This window comes from Aulostomus chinensis, chromosome 1, assembly GCF_037954235.1.
Source record: "Aulostomus chinensis isolate RoL2024-O1b breed Wild chromosome 1, RoL_Achi_v1.0, whole genome shotgun sequence".
In the NCBI taxonomy this organism is placed as follows: domain Eukaryota; kingdom Metazoa; phylum Chordata; class Actinopteri; order Syngnathiformes; family Aulostomidae; genus Aulostomus; species Aulostomus chinensis.
In genome coordinates this window covers 50,555,366-50,575,230 of record NC_141320.1, presented here as the reverse complement: position 1 = coordinate 50,575,230, position 19,865 = coordinate 50,555,366, and the positions used below count along the sequence as shown (strand labels likewise).

The following is a 19,865-nucleotide window of genomic DNA, read 5'->3' as shown; positions in this document are numbered from 1 at the left end:
TTATTTTGAGGTTATTCGCAACTCTTACTACATTACTGTAGCATTATTTTGTGTTCATTAGCAATTCTTACAACATCACTGTCGCATTATTTTGAGGTTCGTAGTGTGGCAAGGCGAGCGGTGGAGAACAGTTGCCAACAATGCCACCTGGGGGCTTTCACCCCAGGATATAAACAAAATTTCAAAATGACCAGGCTTCCATTTGAACAAAGGCACACAGGTCGAGAGATACAACAGGACAGGAAAGTGATTTCCAATTATAAGAATACTTTTATTCGAAAAATATTTTAAAATGAGCAACAGACTAAATGAATACCAATGGATATAATAAGGAGTGCAAGAGGAATTACCAAAAGGAAAAGGGGACAGGGCTGGGGCTTACCACGACAGCGGTAACGAAAAGGGGAGGAATCCAAAAAAAGAATACTACACTGCACCCGTGACACAGCAAACCAAAAAAACATGAATAAGGAACCACCACCAGGGGGACCGCTGCCGCTCTGGGCCCTCAACACCTGTCAAAGAAAAGAAAAGAACACCATCAAAAAAATGAAATCAAGGCAAACCTCACACACGAACTAAATATCACTACCACAAATAACCCAACAGAAACTGTTTTAAATCCAAATGATCAAAATGGGGAGCAAAAGGCAACAACAATAATAATAATAATAATAATAATAATAATAATAATAATAAGGGTTCTAAACAATAAATCAAATGTAACCCACAAAAACTAACAATAATAATTCAAAGAAAGAAATAACAAATAGAAAAGGAATAAACTCAAGTAATTAAGGAAATGCCTGCCCCTCTAATCAAAAAACTGTCTCCAAGGGGGATGGCTCAGCGCCGATGAGGGTCGGGATGCCCTCTCTTGGCCCACGTTGAGGCTCTTATAAAGGCCGTAGTGCACGGCTTTAACCGCCGTCACTGGGAGCAGAGCCGTTATGAGCCGAATCAGCAAGAATCCAGACTGAAGAAGAGGAGAAGAGAAGAAGAAGAAGAAGCAAAACAGCAGCGAGGCTCACAGCAGCAATTGACGGCTGCGCACTGCAAAATAAACAAGTTAACCTAATTAAAATTTGGATGAAGGACATTAAAGAATAACAAAAGCTAAGAATAAACATTTCCTACCGGAGAGCAGAATCGTGGCATCAGACGAGGCAGGAGGAGGAAGCCCGCAGCCCAGACTACACAAACGATGGCCGGGAGAGGATAATCAGAACACCACAGACCATCGGCAGCTTGATATGAAAGGCAGACAACTACGCGTCTTACCCACAGAAAGCGCACCACACACACACCGGCCCCAGGGAGACAGCCCAGCTCCCGGTAACACCACACCGCTGGACGGAGCAAAACTGGAGTAAACAGGGGGCCGATGACACTGAATAATGGAGCAGAGCAAGCATGCATACCTTTGTTTGTAACCAATCTGCTGACCAGCGAGACGCCACCACGCACGGCTGTCGGCTCCGTAAAGGAGGGAGAGGAAGTGGAAAGGACGGAGAAGGGTCGGACCAGGTCTACTTCTAGGTGACCACTCACTATCGTCTGCCATACTGCCCCTCACGGTGGGGAGTGTAGCGCCATCCTGCCACAGTACATTTGTTTCATTCTTTTGCTCTTGCACTTTCATTAAAATGGACTTGACTTGAGAATGTTTTGTTTCAAAATATAGAAGAATTCCCAGATTTATAGGTAGCATGAGTATGAAGTTGCACTTGCACCCGGTGGGAAAATGTCCTCTGCATTTGACTCTAACTATGTAGGAGCAGTGGTAGCAGTGTCAGCCTGGGGGCTTGGTCAAGATCAATGACAGGAGTAGCAGACAGGTAATATCCATAGCATGCTTGTTGTTTTAGAGGAGTAAGGGTACACTGTTGGTCTCTCACCTGATGCGCTGTCATCAGCAAAAATGATCTGTTCCTAAACATCAAAATCTACCGTCCCCCTGATTGTTTTTTACAACTGGAGTACTGGTTAACACTTTAGAAAGCCTTCATTCAGAGCTGTGAAGAACCTTGAACCTGATATCCCAGACATCAAAGTGGGCCACTAACTGGCCAGATGAAGCTATGCTAGGCTGCTGTATCCTGAAGAGCTAAAGTAGCAGCTTCTGAGAGGGATGCTAACCTGGATGTGTTCATCTCCTACTTTAATATCAGCCCCCAACTTGGAGCTCTGACAGCCTCCAGCTTGTTGTTCCTGTTTCTGCTTCAGTCAACAGGGAACTCCAACCTGCAGTAGAATCTTCAACAACAATGGAATAGAAAAGTGAGGAAGAAAAACTAGAATAAACTTACAAAGCTGAGAAATGTTCATGAAGAAGAAAGGCACACGTTATGATTGAGGCCAGAAACTAAAACTCCACACCAAATGTACTTTGACTTGTAGGGTAATGAACTTGAATGTGTTGAAACAGCAGATCAATGAATCCACTACCACACAACAAGATGATGACCCCCTACCACAAGATGGCGTCACAGATCCTGACGCTCTGAGCAGGAAACACCGAGCAAAACATTACAACAAAGCTCCTGTTGTTCCCTCCAGGAAAAACTGTGGCTCTGATGAGAAGAAGGATCCCAGCGTCCTCTGAGGATCCATGGCCGCACCATTGGGTAGAAGGACGATGGGGTCGGCACCAGGAGGAACCCTGGTGTCTCCGATGCAGGGAAGATGGAGCAGTGAAGAGGCCACATTGTGGCGTCCTAAAGAGGACATTTGGTGGAGCCTGAGACAGCAAACATCACGCCCCCTTCATCAGAAGAACCACAGCACCAGAAGAAAGAATCCTGGCAGTGACGACAGGGAGGATCAGGGTGACCTCCTCACCTCCACCTTTGAACCTTCAAGTGAACTTTAAAAAGCTTTCGAGTGGAGAAGGATTTTAAAACATTTTATTGTTTTTTCCTTTCATTCTCATTTGTGCGATTGTCTGATTTATTAGAAATAAACACTGTCTGCTGGGTTTACATTGACTGTGATTCTCTTTTTGCATGCAAGTTGAAAGTTCTGCCAATAAAAACCACAAGTATTTGAAGACCAAAGGAAGAACCCCCAAAGTCAGGACCCTGAGATCAAAGTGAACGCTCTGATCTCAGAGGTCTGGGATATTTCCCATCCCATGGTCCTTCAAATAAGAGCCCTGTGTCTCTGTCTCAAAGTTTTCAACCGTATTTGTTTGTTAAATTAAAACCAGATGACCACTGTGGTCCTTTTTACACGGTAAGTAAAGCACAGATGCCCTGGTGGACCTGTTGGCACCCTGGACTTTGAATCGAGTGACCTGAGTCCAAGTCTCAGTTCCAGCAGGTTTCCTGCAGCCTTCAGCAGAGCTGCCATGTTTCTCTGTAGAGAACTAAGTGATGCTCTCAGCAGGTTGAGGGCACCACCAACAAGTGAGGTATGAACCTCTGACTTCCTTCTTGTCAAACAGGAAACTCCTAATACCTCATTTGAGTAAAGTACCTCATATTCCTGACATCCAAGTAGTAGTGAAGTGGAGGAAGAAGGGAGGAGATCTCCAACAGGATCCTTCTTCCCTCTGTCCTCCTTGATCTCATGGATCACCACAGTCAAGGGGAGACCCAAGCTCCCGGATGGATCTGGCACTCAGGAACTGCTGAGTTTTCCAGTGGACTTTGTTCCATCCATGGTTCAGGAACAGGACTCCTCCTGGTTAACCTGGTATCTTTCCACCCAACTGTGGGTTCTTGGAGAATTTTTCATGTCATGTCAAGAAATCAGGCTGGTGGGTTTTTCAATGAGAGAAATTCTGGTAACTTAATTAAGTGGCATGTTTGTTGAAGCAGTAATTAACTGATAAATTAAGGAAGGCCTGGCCAGTCTTTGCTCCCAGGTCATACGATGGAGTTAGAAAGTCCTGAATCAATCTGGAGTTCCATGATTTCCTTGTGGTTCATGATCCTTTTGCCAATGTAGTCTGGAACAAGAGCAAGATGAACCTCCAAATATCAACAGGTTGATTGCAGGTGATGTCAAGTGGTATTTAGAGGAAGCTCTTCATTGTGTTTGGTTCCAGGGTGGAATGGTGAGAACTCTGGATCAGTGATCAGAGTTTAAGTCTCAGAAGGACCTTCCTGTCTGGAATGTGTCCCATGTAACAAACTGATCAAGAGATGTTATGTGGTTCAAATGTTCTGGTTCATTTCTTCCTGCCATGAACTCAGACTGTGTGTTTAATGTTAACAATAAATGCAACAAATAAGGAGCCATTAGCTCCTGTGGAAAAAAATTCTACTTTGTCAGTGAATTAATTCAGTCTGCATCCAAGTTTCTGTCAGGATGGCAGAGCGGTCTAAGGCGCTGCGTTCAGGTCGCAGTCTCTCCTGGAGGCGTGGGTTCGAATCCCACTTCTGACAAAGGACATTTTCTCCACATTCCTATGCATCCACAATGGTACATTCCAAACCCAGTTGAAGCTGCTCTCCACTGATGGGAGTGAGTGGTTGAACTGGCAGCAGAGGAGGCAAAGGAGCTTCCCTGTGACGGTCCAACATCGCCTGGTTTCCTCCAACATGGAGCAGCCACCAAACTCTAACTTCAATGTTGGATCAAAGTCTGCTGAAGAAATGTGTTTTCTTTCAATTCACATTTTGTCCATTAACTTCATAATCAGAGTCTCCATCTCATCACATGACTAAAGTCTGGGTTCTGTATTGGTGGTAAAATATCCTTCCATGCCCCTCACTAGTTTGCACACAGAAAAGCATATTTTACTGGTTTCAGATCTCTTAGCTTGTTCTCTCTCTTTAACCTGCTGAGGCAGCTTTCATTGTGTGATTCATTTTAAAATATAAAGATGGAACAGAACCATTGGAATCAGATGTCAGGACATTTGAAGGAATGTCAATCTCCTGTTGAAATGTTGCAGTGTGCAGCTGAGGCTCTCTGGCAGTGGCACCAGGAGCCCCAATGGCAGAACCTGGACCCTCCTGGAGGAGAACCACAGGTGAGGGCCTTCTTGGCTCCAGATTGATGGAAATCAAGTGTCTGAGGCTGTTAGCAGCCATGAAGTTGATCTGGTTGGCACTGGTATTTGTTCTTGCTGCAGCTCAGGAGTGATTCAGGAGAAGAGTTTCAGAACAGCCCAGGTTGGGGACTGGAATTTTAGAATTTCCCCTGGAACCAAACAACCTTGGAGGGTAAAACCTCCAATCATAGCCACTCAGATGCAGCAACAGAAGAAGCTGTCATCCACCCTGACAGTCAGAGCATCAAGTCAAGGAAACATCACCATCTTGTAGTTCCAAACCTCCACCTGTCAGATTCAGCTACTTCTTATTGTGGGACTTTAAACTTGAACACAATGGAATTTGGACAAGGAGTTTTCCTTCCATTCCAAACATCATCGTCCAGCCTCCAACCAGAGGTCCATCAGTTATCATGGAGCCACAGGTGGAGTCTGGATTCTTTTGTAGAATGAGACGGCAATGAGAGTCCTGCAGAGTGACATCACTGACATGACAGGATGACTTCAGTCATGTGACTGGATGACTTCAGTCATGTGACTGGATGACTTCAGTCATGTGACTGGATGACTTCAGTCATGTGACTGGATGACTTCAGTCACGTGACTGGATGACTTCAGTCATGTGACTGGATGACAGTGTAGATGCCAATGTAGAGGTTGGGGAAATAGTCTCTGAGAATCCAACTTGAAGCCACGCCCTCCTTGTTCTTCAAAAACCCAAACAGCGACCATCAGTCTCCCTCCAATCCTGTACTTGGGTTCAATGTTGCTGTTCTATTTTGCAGCATTCATCCCCTCATTCTGGAGGCTTTAACATGAAAATGAAAATGCTGACAGACACAAATGCAAATCAGGGTATCTGACCAGAGGAGACATTTTTTAATGCTTTTCTTGTTATATTTGTTATATATGTTCTGTATGGTTATATTTGTTATGGTTGTTATGGAGTTTATGGTTATTATCTCTTTTTCTTGTGTCTTTGTCTTTGTCTTTGTCGTCCTCCCCTTCGTCCGTCCTGGATTTTTGACCTTGGTTTCAGGAAGCGTGTGACCTCAACTCCTTTTTCTGTGTTGCTGAACGTAGAGCCTTGCTTCATTGTGCTCGCTAAAGTGTGATCCTCCCTGCTAATTCCTTATTTCGTTGACTAATTACCCACCAAAAATTAATACCTAATTGCTTTATTTGGCTGAAGTTTTAAAGACCATCATTCTTGTAGCAACAGTCTTTCTGCCTTGTAAACACGCTAAGCTAACGATGGCTTCTCCCTCTTGTCCTCCTCTCTCCTGCTCAGGGTGCCACATGTTTTGTTCCTCCTCTGCCTCCTTTAGTGATACTGATAAGTGTGTTAAATGTAGTTTTTTGTTGTGTTGGAGGTGAGGCTTAGCGATGTTGAATTGGACCTGCAGCGGCTCTGCACCAAAAGCTGCAAGAGGTAGCCAGCCCTCATTAGCTGGTGCAGACCACCTTAGCTTAGCTCCTAGCTTAGGCCCAACTAGCGCTCCCCCAGCAGCTCCCAAGCATCTGGGAGAGCGCCAAGAAAAGTTGGGCCTAAGCTAGGATGTGCTTGCTCATGAAGAATAGTTGGGTGTAAATTCATTTAAGGAGTGTTGAACTGGACCTGTTCTACTTGTAAAGTGTAACTTTTGTTATTTGGTGCTTTACAGGGTGATGACTTGACTTCATTGCAGCTTTGACCTGAGCAGGTGTTCATCCTCATCTCAGTAACAGGGGGACACTTTATCACAGCAGTGGACAAACATCAGCATTCATCACCCAGCAGCTCTTCTGATCAACAGAACAAGCTTAAGTATTCTGGAGAATGAGGGCATCGATCCCTCTACCTCTCACATGCTAAGCTAGTGCTCTACCATTTGAGCTAATTCCCCTGTTAAGAAGCACAGCAGATAATGCAGTTTGACCTTCATCATGGTTGAATGAGCGTCACCAGTTGAAGCTTCTCTGGTTGACCAATGTAATGGAGACCAAGGGTTCCATGACATAAATGATTAATTGAAGGTAGCATTTGTCTTGGTATTAACAGTTTATGTAAATTAGAGGCACACACACATGTTAATGGTCAGGTTTATTGAATCAGCAAACAAGTGAAACATTTTCTATGCCATGTGTTCCAGGGAGGGACCTGGGAAGCACAGGGGGACCGGCCATCTTGCCTGTGGAAAATGAAGACCCCAGTGTCAGTCAGTGGTAATCACTGTGCAAGGCCTGGTATTTAGTGTTGATCTAGTTTGTCTCATGTAAATGTGGCAGTTTCAGTTGTCACGGTCAGTCCTCACCTCTTCCTGGTGGTTTCCTTAAAGGGGGTGGAGCCAAAAGGGGAGAGAAGCCCAAGGAATCTCCTTAAAAGCTGTAGGTGCAAACCTTTGCTCCCAGATGGGGGAGGGGGTACAATCACAGGCGAGGTTCATTGAATGATTATGTGGATGTATGATTGAGTTGGTGTAGTAGTCTGGAATCATGTATATATTTAGTCAGGTTAAGTTGTTGAGATGGTGCTGGTTTGATGTAAATATTGATTGTAGAGCATGGTTGTGGTCTCACCTCCACTCTATGGGCCATCCATCGTCATCTTCTGCTTATTCCTTACTAGTAAGGGTCGCGGGGGGGCTGGAGCCTATCCCAGCATCTATGGGCGAGAGGCGGTGTTCACCCTGGACAGGTCGCCAGTCCATCGCAGGGCCAACACACAGAGACGAACAACCATTCACACTCACACCTACGGTCAATTTAGAGTATCAATCAGCCTCGTCCCCAAATTGCATGTCTTTGGACTGTGGGAGGAAGCCGGAGTATCAGAGAGGACGCACGCAGGCACGGGGAGAACATGGAGACTCCACACAGAAAGATCCCGCGCCCGAGCCAGGACTCGAACCCGGAACCTTCTTGCTGTGAGGGCACAGTGCTGACCACTGCACCACCGTGCAGCCCCGCTCTAGGGGCTGGTCTGTCTAATTTCCTGCAGCCAGGAGGGAATTAAAGGCAGTCAGGGGTTTTTAATTTAAGTTGATGGTGTCTCATGCAATCTCTTTCAATACTCCAGTGGTGGTTTAAGTGAAGAAAAACATGGGTTAGTCAGTAGGACTGTGTGTGTGTGTGTGTGTGTGTGTGTTTGTGTGTGTTTCCATGCAGACTTTCCCTTGTGACAACCGATTTGATTTGGAAACCATCTCATCTAAATCTCCTCTCCAAAAACCCTCTTCTGCAACTTTGTACCCAAGTTGTCTCCTCATCAGGCACCACAGTATCCAGTAGGTTCAGGTAAAACAGTCATCAGTGATTAATGTTCATGTTCAATGATGAGGTTTTGATTTATTCTTCTAGAATCATCTGAACAAACCCTCCTCAACACTGTGAAGCCTTCATCTGACAGGAGGAGTTTCTTCTCCCAGTGATTCCACTGACAGTGAAAAGCTTCGTTCATCAGACTGGTCTGATAGGATCAACTACTGGTTGCTCTGGAGTGGAAACAGCAACCTGTCAGGAAACATTAGTCAGATCAAAGCCAAGATTAAAGCAAGAGCCTCCAGATCAAAGTCAGAATTGATGATGATGTCATCAGGGGGCTTTGATAGTATATTTATTTGTACCTAGAATTCTGTCTTTGATATCAGGAGGACATGAAAGAAAAACAATGGAGGAAAGTAGAGGAGAACATTCAGCTTCATTAGAAACACTTGAACTGTTGAACAGTAGAATTTGTTTGAAACAGTTTACAACACTGAGTGACAGGATTGAAGAGGGGAGATTTTTGTATTTTCAGTTTAATTCTAACTTTAAACTGGGCATGAACATTTTTAGTCTTTCATATTCTCACATACAGAGGAAGTCATGGCATTCCCTTTTTTTTAACCTGTCCTGTTCAGGAAATGGAAATTTAGCTGCTATGGTGAATCAGAAAAACCTTTTAAAGTCTACTTTTGCTTCAGTCAGAAAGTGGACTGTTGTTAACTCTCACAATGGTTGGTGATTGTGGAGGAAGAAAGAATCCTTATGAACCTCTTTTTAACAGACACATTTCTGAAGACACTGGTTAATTTTATATTTCTTCTTTTAGCAGAGGATGGTTTTGATCCATCGATCTCTGGGTTCTGGGCCCAGCACGCTTCCTCTGCGCCACTCTGCTCTACCATTGACTGAACAGTCCTTGTTGTAGAAGAGCATTCTCTGTCTTTGTCTCTGCCCTGCTCTCCTGCTCTCTTTCCCCTCATTTAGTCCTTGACATGATCCATGCTCTACAGCTCTGTGGGTGGAATGAAGACCTGCGTCTGCTCTGCCCGTGCCGTCCTTCGTCTAAACCTAAATTGTTTGACCCACCTTTATAATGATCGGACTCGCTCCCGCTGAGCGCTCCAGGAGCTGCAGACAACACAACCAAACTGGCCCCGATCAGGATTTGACAGGCCGAAACATGCCCTAAAAACACCAAGAATAATATCCACCACCTTCTGAACGGGGCCTGGCCCGTCTCCTGCATCAGGGGCCGCCGCAGTCGCGCCTCAGCTGTTCAACAGCTGTTCGCCCTAACACTCAATGAGACAAAGACATCGAAGCTCAAGCTGCTGTTGAGGAAGCCGTGATCGTATAGTGGTTAGTACTCTGTGTTGTGGCCGCAGCAACCCCGGTTCGAATCCGGGTCACGGCAGCATGAGACAAATTTCTTTGTGTGTATTGATGGACACAAGCCAAGCAGAAACTTCCCACAATGCAATAGGGCGGTGTTTGGTCAGTGTTGAACAGGCGTCAGTCTGACAATGATGTCATATTATTGTGTCATCACTTGACCAGACCCAAAAGTAGGCTCAGGTATCAGTTTCTTCTCAATGCTAATGTCTGCTAGCTTAGTCTGCTACTTTGATGGCTCTGCCTGCTCAAAGGTCCAGACCCAAAAGTAGACTCAGGTATCAGTTTCTTCTCAATGCTAACGTCTGCTAGCTTAGTCTGCTACTTTGATGGCTCTGCCTGCTCAAAGGTCCAGACCCCTGGATGTGGTGGTTCCTACCTGAACGTAGATTCTGTCAGCTCATGTTGTTAAATCAACTCACCAGGAACACCAGTAGATTTCAATGGACTGACAATGAGTCTCATTGAATGGTAAACATGTCAAATATGAAGTCATCACCTGAGGAGGTCTGCTGCTGGAATGAAGCTCCAGATATTCACAAGATATTCTAGACCTTAAAATAAAGCATTTTTATATTTGATTTCTTATTCATTCAAGTCATCCAGTCATGTGACTGAAGTCATCCAGTCACGTGACTGAAGTCATCCATTCATGTCAGTGATGTCACTTGGCAGGACTGTCATTGCCGTCTCATTCTAGAAAAGAATCCAGACTCCACATACAAGACTACAAGATGGTGATGTTTTCTTGACTTGATGCTCTGACTGTCAGGGTAGATGACAGCTTCTTCTTCTGCTGCATCTGAGTGGCTAGGATTGGAGGTTTTACCCCCCAAGGTTGTCTGGTTCCAGGTGAAACTTCAAAATTCCAGTCCCTAACCTTGGCTGTTCTGAAACTCTTCTCCTGAATCACTCCTGAGTTCTTGTTAAGAGCTGGAAATGAGCTGCAGCAAGAACAAATACCAGTGCCAACCAGATCAACTTCATGGCTGTTTTTGTAGTGATTTGATGCCTCATGAGGAGAAAATTTGGGCACAAATGTTGGACAAGAGTGTTTGTGGAGGGTGATTTTTTTGTTGTTGTTGCAGTGTTGTAAGTCACTGTACCTGCAGCAAAAAGATTGAACTTTCTCCAAATGTCCTCAAGATGGTTTCCAATGACATCAGTTGTCACAAGAGGAAGTCTGCATGTAAACACACTCAGGTGTGCCCAGCTATTCTTATGAGAACATTCGATCAACTTCATTCTATGTGCAGCCTAACCTTAATCTTAATCTTAATCTTAACCAACTGAATCTTAATCTTTATTTGAAACTAAACTCAATCCAGACCTTGACTCTGAAATTCATGCAAGAGCTCACAAACTGCATTGCGCTGCATCAGGGCCGGTCTTTGGTCCCCATGAGGACGGGGACTCCTGATCAGTGTTGATGATGGAAATGGTCTCCAACACCATAAAACAAGAAATACACACACGTGTAAACACACACAGTGACCCCGCATGTCGTTTTTGCCCAACTTAAATTTTCATTCATTACCCAGAACCTCTCAAAAGCCCTGAAGAAAAATTGAATATTTGGTGTTTGAAAGCCATAAATCACATCCATATCATCTCGTCCATCTCAGTCTGACCTCATGTTTGTTTGTTGTTTTTAAAGAGGGACAAATTGGTACTTGGTCAAAAAAAGCACTCTGGGAAAATGATCCTGCTTTCAGGGAGGTCTTTGGTGAGTTTGCTAACAATGCAGAGAACCATGACGGTACCAAGCACAGGGCTGCTGCCCTCTGCATCACAGCTACACTTTGGAGTCTGTTTGAACTGAATGTGAAGGGTCTGACATCATCACACCAGTACGACAACAAGTGACCATTAACCAAAAGGAAACCTTCACTGATGAGTCCATGGATCTCATTGATCTGTGCCATTTCCTGATCTTCAGGTTCTGTCTTTGATTTCTTTCTTTGATCTCTAAATTCTGAGCTTTGGTTTCCTTGGTCAGTCTTTGAATTCTGGTTTATAATAAAAAAGAACTCCCAGCATATTTCTGCAGACCATAGATAGGGATTTTACCAGCTGCACCATAGCAACCCTCTTGCTGTCTGCTGCTGTGCCATTGAAAAGTAAGACAGCCTGGCAGTCAACAAACTGGGCTCAACAGAAAAATGTCAACTAAAGATGGATTAAAGACCAGGAGGAAATGTAACCAACCTACAAAGATGGAGGGGAATTGAGACCCACATGTTTGCCATCCTTGATGAACTGTCCACTGGTGCAGGGGATGAGGTCATGGCGATGATCTGGGAGCCAGTCCTGGATGTTATATGCCCTGATGATGGACAGTGTAGTGGCAAAATGTCCGGTCCACTGACTGAACTCTGCCACAAATGAGGAACAACAGTCAGCAAGGAGTAGAAACGAAGAGGAGAAATGGAGAGAACAGAAAGAATGAGAGATCATGGAGGAAAGAGGCTGATATTTGCAAGTGTCCTGACTACAACACAGCAATCTAGAGAAACCATGACCTGGATTACTGAGGACCTCCACTGGCAGTTCATTTCTGTTGATCATAGGGCCATGCTGGGTGAAGCAGGAATGAATCCTGGGACTGAGGTTGTGGAGCAATGGTCACCTTTCCTGCTGAAACTGTCAATTCTTCTGCTTGGTTCTCTCCACAAAACCAGTCCCTTAACGGAGCTCAAACCCCAGTTACAGCTGTGAGAGCCCAGAATCGGACACACTGGACCATCAGGAACAGCTTTGTGCTTTCAAACAACAGAGACGACACTCAAGGACTCAGGGAACGCAGGAATCTCTGGCCTCAGCTGACATGCTGAATTTCAGCAACATTTCATGATGCTGAGTTTAGCAAACCAATGAGAAGATGAAGGAGGCCAACAACTCCTTCAAGCTCAACATCTCCACTGCTTTACCCAGGAGGTCAGAGGTCAAAGCAGAACCTGCACCCCCCACCTCTGATGTTTACTCCACACAGAGATGAGGGGTCTGTTCAGAAGAGTGAGCTGGAGTCTGGGCAAGTCTTTTCATTCAGTCCCTGGTTGAAACAATTGTCTCCACCAACTTCAGTATGGGTCTGGACCTGCACAGGTTCCAATTCCTGTCTTGGTCCCAAGGGTTTGTTGAACCAGAGAAGCTCCAACTGGTGACGCTCATTCAACCATGCATGAAGGTCAACCTGCATTATCTGCTGTGCTCGTTAGCAGGGACTTAGCTCCAATGGTAGAGTGCTAGCTTAGCATGTGAGAGGGAGAGGGATCCATGCCGTCCTTCTGAGAATACTTTAACTTGTTCTGTTGATCAGAGGAGCTGCTGGGTGATGAATGCTGATGTTTGTCCACTGGTGTGATAAAGTGTCCCCCTGTTACTGAGATGTGGATGAACACCTGCTCAGGTCAAAGCTGCAATGAAGTCAAGTCATAACCCTGTAAAGCACCAAATAACAAAAGTTACACTTAACAAGTAGAACAGGTCCAGTTCGACACTCCTTAAATGAATTTACACCCAACAATTCTTCATGATCAAGCACATCCTAGCTTAGGCCCAACTTTTCTTGGCGCTCTCCCAGATGCTTGGGAGCGCTAGTTGGGCCTAAGCTAGGAGCTAAGCTAAGTTGGTCTGCACCAGCTAGTGAGGGCTGGCTATCTCTTGCAGCTTTTGGTGCAGAGCCGCTGCAGGTCCAATTCAACATGGCTAAGCCTCACCTCCAACACAACAAAAAAACTACATTTTACACACTTATCAGTATCACTAAAGGAGGCAGAGGAGGAAGAAAACATGTGGCACTCTGAGCAGGAGAGACGAGAACAAGAGGGAGAAGCCATCGTTAGCTTAGCGTGTTTACAAGGCAAAAAGACTGTTGCTACCAGAATGATGGTCTTTTAAACTTCAGCCAAATAAAGCAATTAGGTATTAATTTTTGGTGGGTAATTAGTCAATGAAATAAGGAATTAGCAGGGATGATCACACTTTAGCTAGCACAATGAAGCAAGGCTCTACGTTCAGCTACACAGAAAAAGGAGTTGAGGTCACAGGCTTCCTGCAACCAAGGTCAAAAATCCAGGACGGACGAAGGGGAGGACAACAAAGACAAAGAAACAAGAAACAGAGATAATAACCATAAACTCCATAACAACCATAACAAATATAACAAATATAACAAAAGCATTAAAAGATATGTCACCTCTGGTCAGATACCCTGATTTGCATTTGTGTCTGTCAGCATTTTCATTTTCATGTTAAAGCCTCCAGAATGAGGGGAGGGGTCAGGGGCAGTTTTCTGTGTTGTCTGCAAACTGAATTACAGGAAACCTGAACTTCCACTGTCAATGTATCCAACTGATTCATCATTGTTTGATCTATACATAGACAACTCGTAGTTATTTCACACACACACACACACACACACACACACACACACACACAATCCTAAACAGGATAAGTGGACGAAAATGGATGGATGGATGTTTCCCAGTTTGGCTCTGCAGCAGGAGGTCTTGTAGAAACAGGGACTGACCTGACACCAGCTCTCTCTGGAACAATGGTTCATTCATTCATCGGTGCCAGGAGGCCTAAAAACACACAAAACACCAATTCAATCCAGGACCTTGGAGCCTAAACTGAAACTCCATCACACGGTGGCTCTGCTGGGGCTCCCACAGGTGAGTGAGGCTGAGCTCCAGTCTGCTCTGAGGAGTCAGCAGACATCTGCACCACTCAGAGGTTTGGTTGGTGGCTTTGACAAAATCCCAACAAACTAAAATCCTGTTGAAGCAGGAAGTTCTAGTTGAACTCTCATCCACGTCACATGACCAAGAAAACCTCCTCTTTCATTCAGACCAGAACAGACAAACATAGAAACATTGACACCACAGGTGGGCACCGTCAACTTAAAGCACGTTAAAATGGCAAAATATGAGGCCATGCATGCATTTATTATGCAAAATATTGAATACTTTATTGATAATAAGGATTCCAAGAAACTTTCTAAAACCAGGCCGACCTGTGCCGTGTGCTAGCCTATGGAAACAAACAGACCCAGGATCAGATATAGAGGTTCAGGTTCTGGATGGTTCTGGTTGGTTCCTGCAGTAAAAGGCATATATATCCAAGTGTGTGTGTGTGCATGCATGTGTACCGTAAATGACCAATTAGTAGCAAAATCTATGTGGACCCCGGGCGTTTAAAAGAGACCAGGCGTCTCTTGGTAACAGGCTTTTATTTTGGCGCTGGCCAGCACTGGGCCACTATTATTATTTTTTTAGCAATAGGTATACAAGGTATAACAATATACTGTCGTACTTTAAAGAGCAGTAGTGCAAATATCAAGATTGTCCAGAGAACACTTTACACAAGAACACTTTATTAGGAAGAAAAGGGGCGTGACAACTTGAGGCCCGTATCCTTCCACTTCCACGACAGTCTCATGAGGCCAAAATAGCAGATCTACATATTCACAACACGACGACGTTACCACCTTGTAGATCTTTTTTTTTGCATGGAACCGTGAGCTTGAAGATTTGCTGTTTGCGGTGCACTGACATCATGAGACATAAATTACTGGTAAGTTAAAATAAATTGAAAAATCTTACATGAAACCAAGTTAAGATAACATTGATCTCAAATAACGGCCCCCAGGCGTTTAAATGAACCTGGCGGCACTTTGACACCTGGCTGTCAATTGGTGATTTAGGGTATTTATTTTACTGACTACTTCATTGACAGGTGGTACAAATGTCTGGTGTTTCCTGAACTTAACTGAGTGCTGCTCAGTAAAGTTGCCATGACTTGAGATTCTCTTCCTGCTGGGTCCATTTCAACATTCTTATCCTTCCTAGCACTGGAGATAAAGTATCAGTCAGGGCTGTACTTGATTAGTACTGCATATAGTACACATCAGCCACTGCCATTACACAGTGGAATGGTAGTTGAAGTACTGTTTAGCAGCAAGCTGAAAACTGTTGTGGTCTTTGACAGTTCTCTTGTTTCTGAAAAAGAAAAAAAAGAAGAACCCTCTTCTGAGTCCACAGACCTGAGCATTGCTCCTCTGACTACCAGGTTACCTCCTGGTTATCAGGGTGAAGTCAAAAAAATAATTAATAATAATAATAATTGAAATAAATAATACTAAATCAAGGCCAGTTTAATAAATGGTAGAGCAGAGAGGAGCAGAGGAAGCGTGCTGGGACCAGAACCCAGAGGTTGATGGATCAAAACCATCCTCTGCTAAAAGAAAGGAGCAAAATAAACCTGGTTGTTTTGAAATGTGGATCTGTTAAAAAGAGGTGGAAATCAGAATTCAAACCATTGAGAGAGTTAATAACATTCTACTTTACCACTGAAGCAAAAGAAGACTTCAGAAGGTTTTAGTGATTCAACATAGCAGCTAAGTTTCCATTTCTATGCTTATTGTCTGCAATGGTTCGTGGGGGTGGAGCCTATCACAGCTGACATCAGGTGAGGAGGGGGTTCACCCTTGATGGGTCGCCAGTCCATCCCAGGACCAACACACACAGACAGACAACCATTCACTCTAACAGTCATTTAGAGTGTCCAGGTAACCACTACCCTCTTGATGTCTTTGGACTGTGGGAGGAAGCTGGAGTACCAGAGAGAACCCACACAGAGACAGGGAGAACCTGCAGGAGGGGTGGAGATCGATGAGTCCTGGAGACGTTCAATAATGTCCACAACTTTGGCACCAGGAAGACAGCAGGTGATGGCTCCTGGGAGTTCAACAGACCTGATGATTGAACCACCAATCACAAGGATTTCAGCCTCCATTGTAAACAGAGAGTTTAGATGAGAGAGAACCTGCTGTCAGCCTCACCAGTCAGGGCAGTGGCAGAGGCAGCAGAGTTGAATGAAGCAGGACCACCTGGCAGGTCTCAGCTGGAGGTGATGACATCACTGGCCTCAGTCCTCACCAGTGCTCTGCCTAGCAACAGGGACGATGGGGAGAAACCAGTAGAAGCACTCAGAGTTGGAGACAGCAGGAGAGAGACCACGACAGAGTCACCCATGGGAAACTGTTGGATCCATTCAGGACCGGCTGCTCCAGAGAGGTCCAGGCACCTGGAGCCACTGGGTCAGTTTGATCTTTGAGCAGAGCAAAGTAGTTTGACACAGGAAGAAGGTCATCTGGAGAGAAGAGAGGAAGAGAAATCCGTCTCCCTTCTCCTCAACGGACGAACACAGGAGAGGACGGACATCAGATGGACAGAGAGCAACACTGCTGGACTCTCACAGCTGAGAGGGCGTCCAGCTGCAGCCAGGAGACAAACAGGGACGCTGCTTGAGGACATCATCCAGGAGGCTCTCCATGGTGTGGAGCTGGGGTCTCAGACTGGAAGCTCTGGCTGCTGAGTTGTCCAACCAGCCGTCACATCACCTCCTGAGCTCTCAGCCTCCTCTTGACCAGGTTCTGGATGCTGACTCAGCAGGAGACAGGAAAGTAATCAATGTTGAAGGAATTTCAAAGCGTCCATCAACCTGCAGGACAAACTCCTTCACTGTGTGGGAGGTTCAGAGTCCCTGGTTTGATTGCAGCTTTGACCTGAGCAGGTGTTCATCCACATCTCAGTAACAGGGGGACACTTTATCACAGCAGTGGACAAACATCAGCATTCATCACCCAGCAGCTCCTCTGATCAACAGAACAAGCTGAAGTATTCTGAGAAGGAGGGCATGGATCCCTCTACCTCTCACATGCTAAGCTAGCACTCTACCATTGGAGCTAATTCCCTGCTAATGAGCAGCAGATGATGGAGGTTGACCTTCATGCAGGGTTGGATGACCTTCACCAGTTGGAGCTCCTCTGGTTGACCAACATGTGGAATCTCTTTCAATACTCCAGTGGTGGTTGAAGTGGTGACAATATGGGTTAGTGACTGGGAGTGTGTGTGTGTGTGTGTGTGTGTGTGTGTGTGTGTGTGTGTGTGTCAGTGTTGTGGCAGGATGGCGCTACACTCCCCACCATGAGGGGCAGTGTGGCAGACGATGGTGAGTGGTCACCTAGAAGTAGACCTGGTCCGACCCTTCTCCGTCCTTTCCACTTCCTCTCCCTCCTTTACAGAGAAGACAGCCGTGCGTGGTGGCGTCTCGCTGGTCAGCAGATTTGTTACAAACAAAGGTATGCATGCTTGCTCTGCTCCATTATTCAGTGTCCTGGGCCCCGTGTTTACTCCGGTTTTGCTCCGTCCAGCGGTGTGGTGTTACCGGGAGCTGGGCTGTCTCCATCAGGCCGGTGTGTGCGTGGTGCCCTTTCTGTGGGTAAGATGCGTAGTTGTCTGCCTTTCATATCAAGCTGCCGATGGTCTGTGGTGTTCTGATTATCCTCTCCCGGCCATCGTTTGTGTAGTCTGGGCTGCGGGCTTCCTCCTCCTGCCTCGTCTGACGCCACGATTCTGCTCTCCGGTAGGAAATGTTTATTCTTAGCTTTTGTTATTCTGTAATGCCCTTCATCCACATTTTAATTAGGTTAACTTGTTTATTTTGCAGTGTGCAGCCGTCAATTGCTGCTGTGAGCCTCGCTGTTGTTTTGGTTTTTCCTCTTCTTCTCTTCTTCATTCTGGATTCTTGCTGATTCGGCTCATAACAGCTCTGATCCCAGTAACGGCGGTTAAAGCCATGCACTACGGCCTTTATAAGAGCCTCAACGTGGGCCAAGAGAGGGCATCCCGACCCTCATCGGCGCTGAGCCATCCCCCTTGGAGACTGGTTTTAATTAGAGGGGCAGACATTTCCTTAATTACTTGAGTTTATTCCTTTTCTATTTGTTATTTCTTTCTTTGAATTATTATTGTTAGTTTTTGTGGGTTACATTTGATTTATTGTTTAGAACCCTTATTATTATTATTATTATTATTATTATTATTATTATATTATTGCCTTTTGCTCCCCATTTTGATCATTTGGATTTAAAACAGTCTCTGTTGGGTTATTTGGGGTAGCGATATTTAGTTCGTGTGTGAGGGTTGCCTTGATTTCATGTTTTTAATGGTGTTCTTTTCTTTTCTTTGACAGGTGTTGAGGGCCCAGAGCGGCAGCGGTCCCCCTGGTGGTGGTTCCTTATTCATGATTATTTTTTGGTTTGCTGTGTCACGGGTGCAGTGTAGTATTCCTTTTTTGGATTCCTCCCCTTTTCGTTACCGCTGTCGTGGTAAGCCCCAGCCCTGTCCCCTTTTCCTTTCGGTAATTCCTCTTGCACTTCATTTCATTGATATTCATTTAGTCTGTTGCTCATTTTAAACTATTTTTCTAATAAAAGTATTTTTATAATTGGAAATCACTGTACTGTCCTGTTGTGTCTCTCGAACTGTGTGCCTTTGTTCAAATGGAAGCCTGGTCATTTTGAAATTTTGTTTATATCCTGGGGTGAAAGCCCCCAGGTGGCGTTGTTGGCAACTGTTCCCCACTGCTCGCCTTGCCACACTACGAACCTCGAAATAATGCGACAGTGATGTCAGAAGAATTGCAAATGAACTCAAAATGATGCTAACAGTAATGTAGTGATAGCTGCGAATAAACTCAGTGATGCTTACAGTAATGGAGTAAGAGTTTCGAACTACCTCAAAGTGATGCTGACAGTCATGTAGTAAGAGTTGCTACGAACCTCAAAATAATGCAACAGTAATGTAGTAAGAGTTGCTACAAAACTCAGATTAATGTGATAGTGATGTCAGAAGAATTGCTAATGAACTCAAGATGATGCTAACAGTAATGTAGTGATAGTTGCTAATAAACTCAGTGATGCTTACAGTAATGGAGTAAGAGTTTCGAACTACCTCAAAGTGATGCTGACAGTCATGTAGTAAGAGTTGCTACGAACCTCAAAATAATGCTACAGTGATGTCGGAAGAATTGCTAAAGATCTCAAAATGATGCGACAGTGATTTAGTAAGAATTGCTAATGAACTCAAAATGATGCGAAAAGTAATGGAGTGAACGTTTCGAATAACCTCAAAGTGATGCTGACAGTAATGGAGTAAGAGTTGCTACGAACCTCCAAATAATGCGACAGTGATGTCAGAAGAATTGCTAATGATCTCAAAATGATGCGACACTGATGTAGTAAGAATTGCTAATGAACTCAAACGGGTGCTAACAGTAATGGAGTGAAAGTTTCGAATAACCTCAATGTGATGCTGACAGTAATGTAGTAAGAGTTGCTACGAACCTCAAAATATTGTGAAAGTGATGTCGGAAGAAT

General features: G+C 44.8%; 1 protein-coding gene, 1 long non-coding RNA gene and 1 other non-coding gene across 3 annotated transcripts; 2 read left to right on the top strand and 1 right to left on the bottom strand.

The window, feature by feature from the left end:
• Positions 1-1,153: 1,153 nt before the first annotated feature.
• Positions 1,154-1,480, bottom strand: LOC147272107 (uncharacterized). The gene is made up of 3 exons (XR_015115991.1): positions 1,422-1,480; positions 1,282-1,349; positions 1,154-1,193 (listed from the first exon to the last, which is right to left on the bottom strand). It is a non-coding gene; the product is annotated as an uncharacterized LOC147272107 (long non-coding RNA).
• Positions 1,481-9,590: 8,110 nt separating this feature from the next.
• On the top strand, positions 9,591-9,662 carry trnah-gug (transfer RNA histidin (anticodon GUG)). Its single transcript has one exon. It is a non-coding gene; the product is annotated as a tRNA-His (tRNA).
• Positions 9,663-16,675: 7,013 nt separating this feature from the next.
• Positions 16,676-18,856, top strand: LOC147272105 (uncharacterized). The gene is made up of 5 exons (XM_086202793.1): positions 16,676-16,719; positions 17,673-17,786; positions 17,859-17,926; positions 18,015-18,070; positions 18,155-18,856. Exons 1-5 carry the CDS (start codon positions 16,676-16,678, stop codon positions 18,410-18,412), a joined length of 540 nt encoding a protein of 179 aa, XP_086058919.1. The 3' UTR covers positions 18,413-18,856.
• The last annotated feature ends 1,009 nt before the right edge of the window (positions 18,857-19,865 follow it).

Excerpts from the sequence above, each read along its gene's own strand:
- LOC147272105 (XM_086202793.1), top strand. The coding sequence starts at position 16,676 with ATGGGAAACTGTTGGATCCATTCAGGACCGGCTGCTCCAGAGAG. Across the intron at positions 17,927-18,014 it reads GCGTGGTGCCCTTTCTGTGG|TCTGGGCTGCGGGCTTCCTC; the intron begins GTAAGATGCGTA and ends TCGTTTGTGTAG. Across the intron at positions 18,071-18,154 it reads CGCCACGATTCTGCTCTCCG|TGTGCAGCCGTCAATTGCTG; the intron begins GTAGGAAATGTT and ends TTTATTTTGCAG.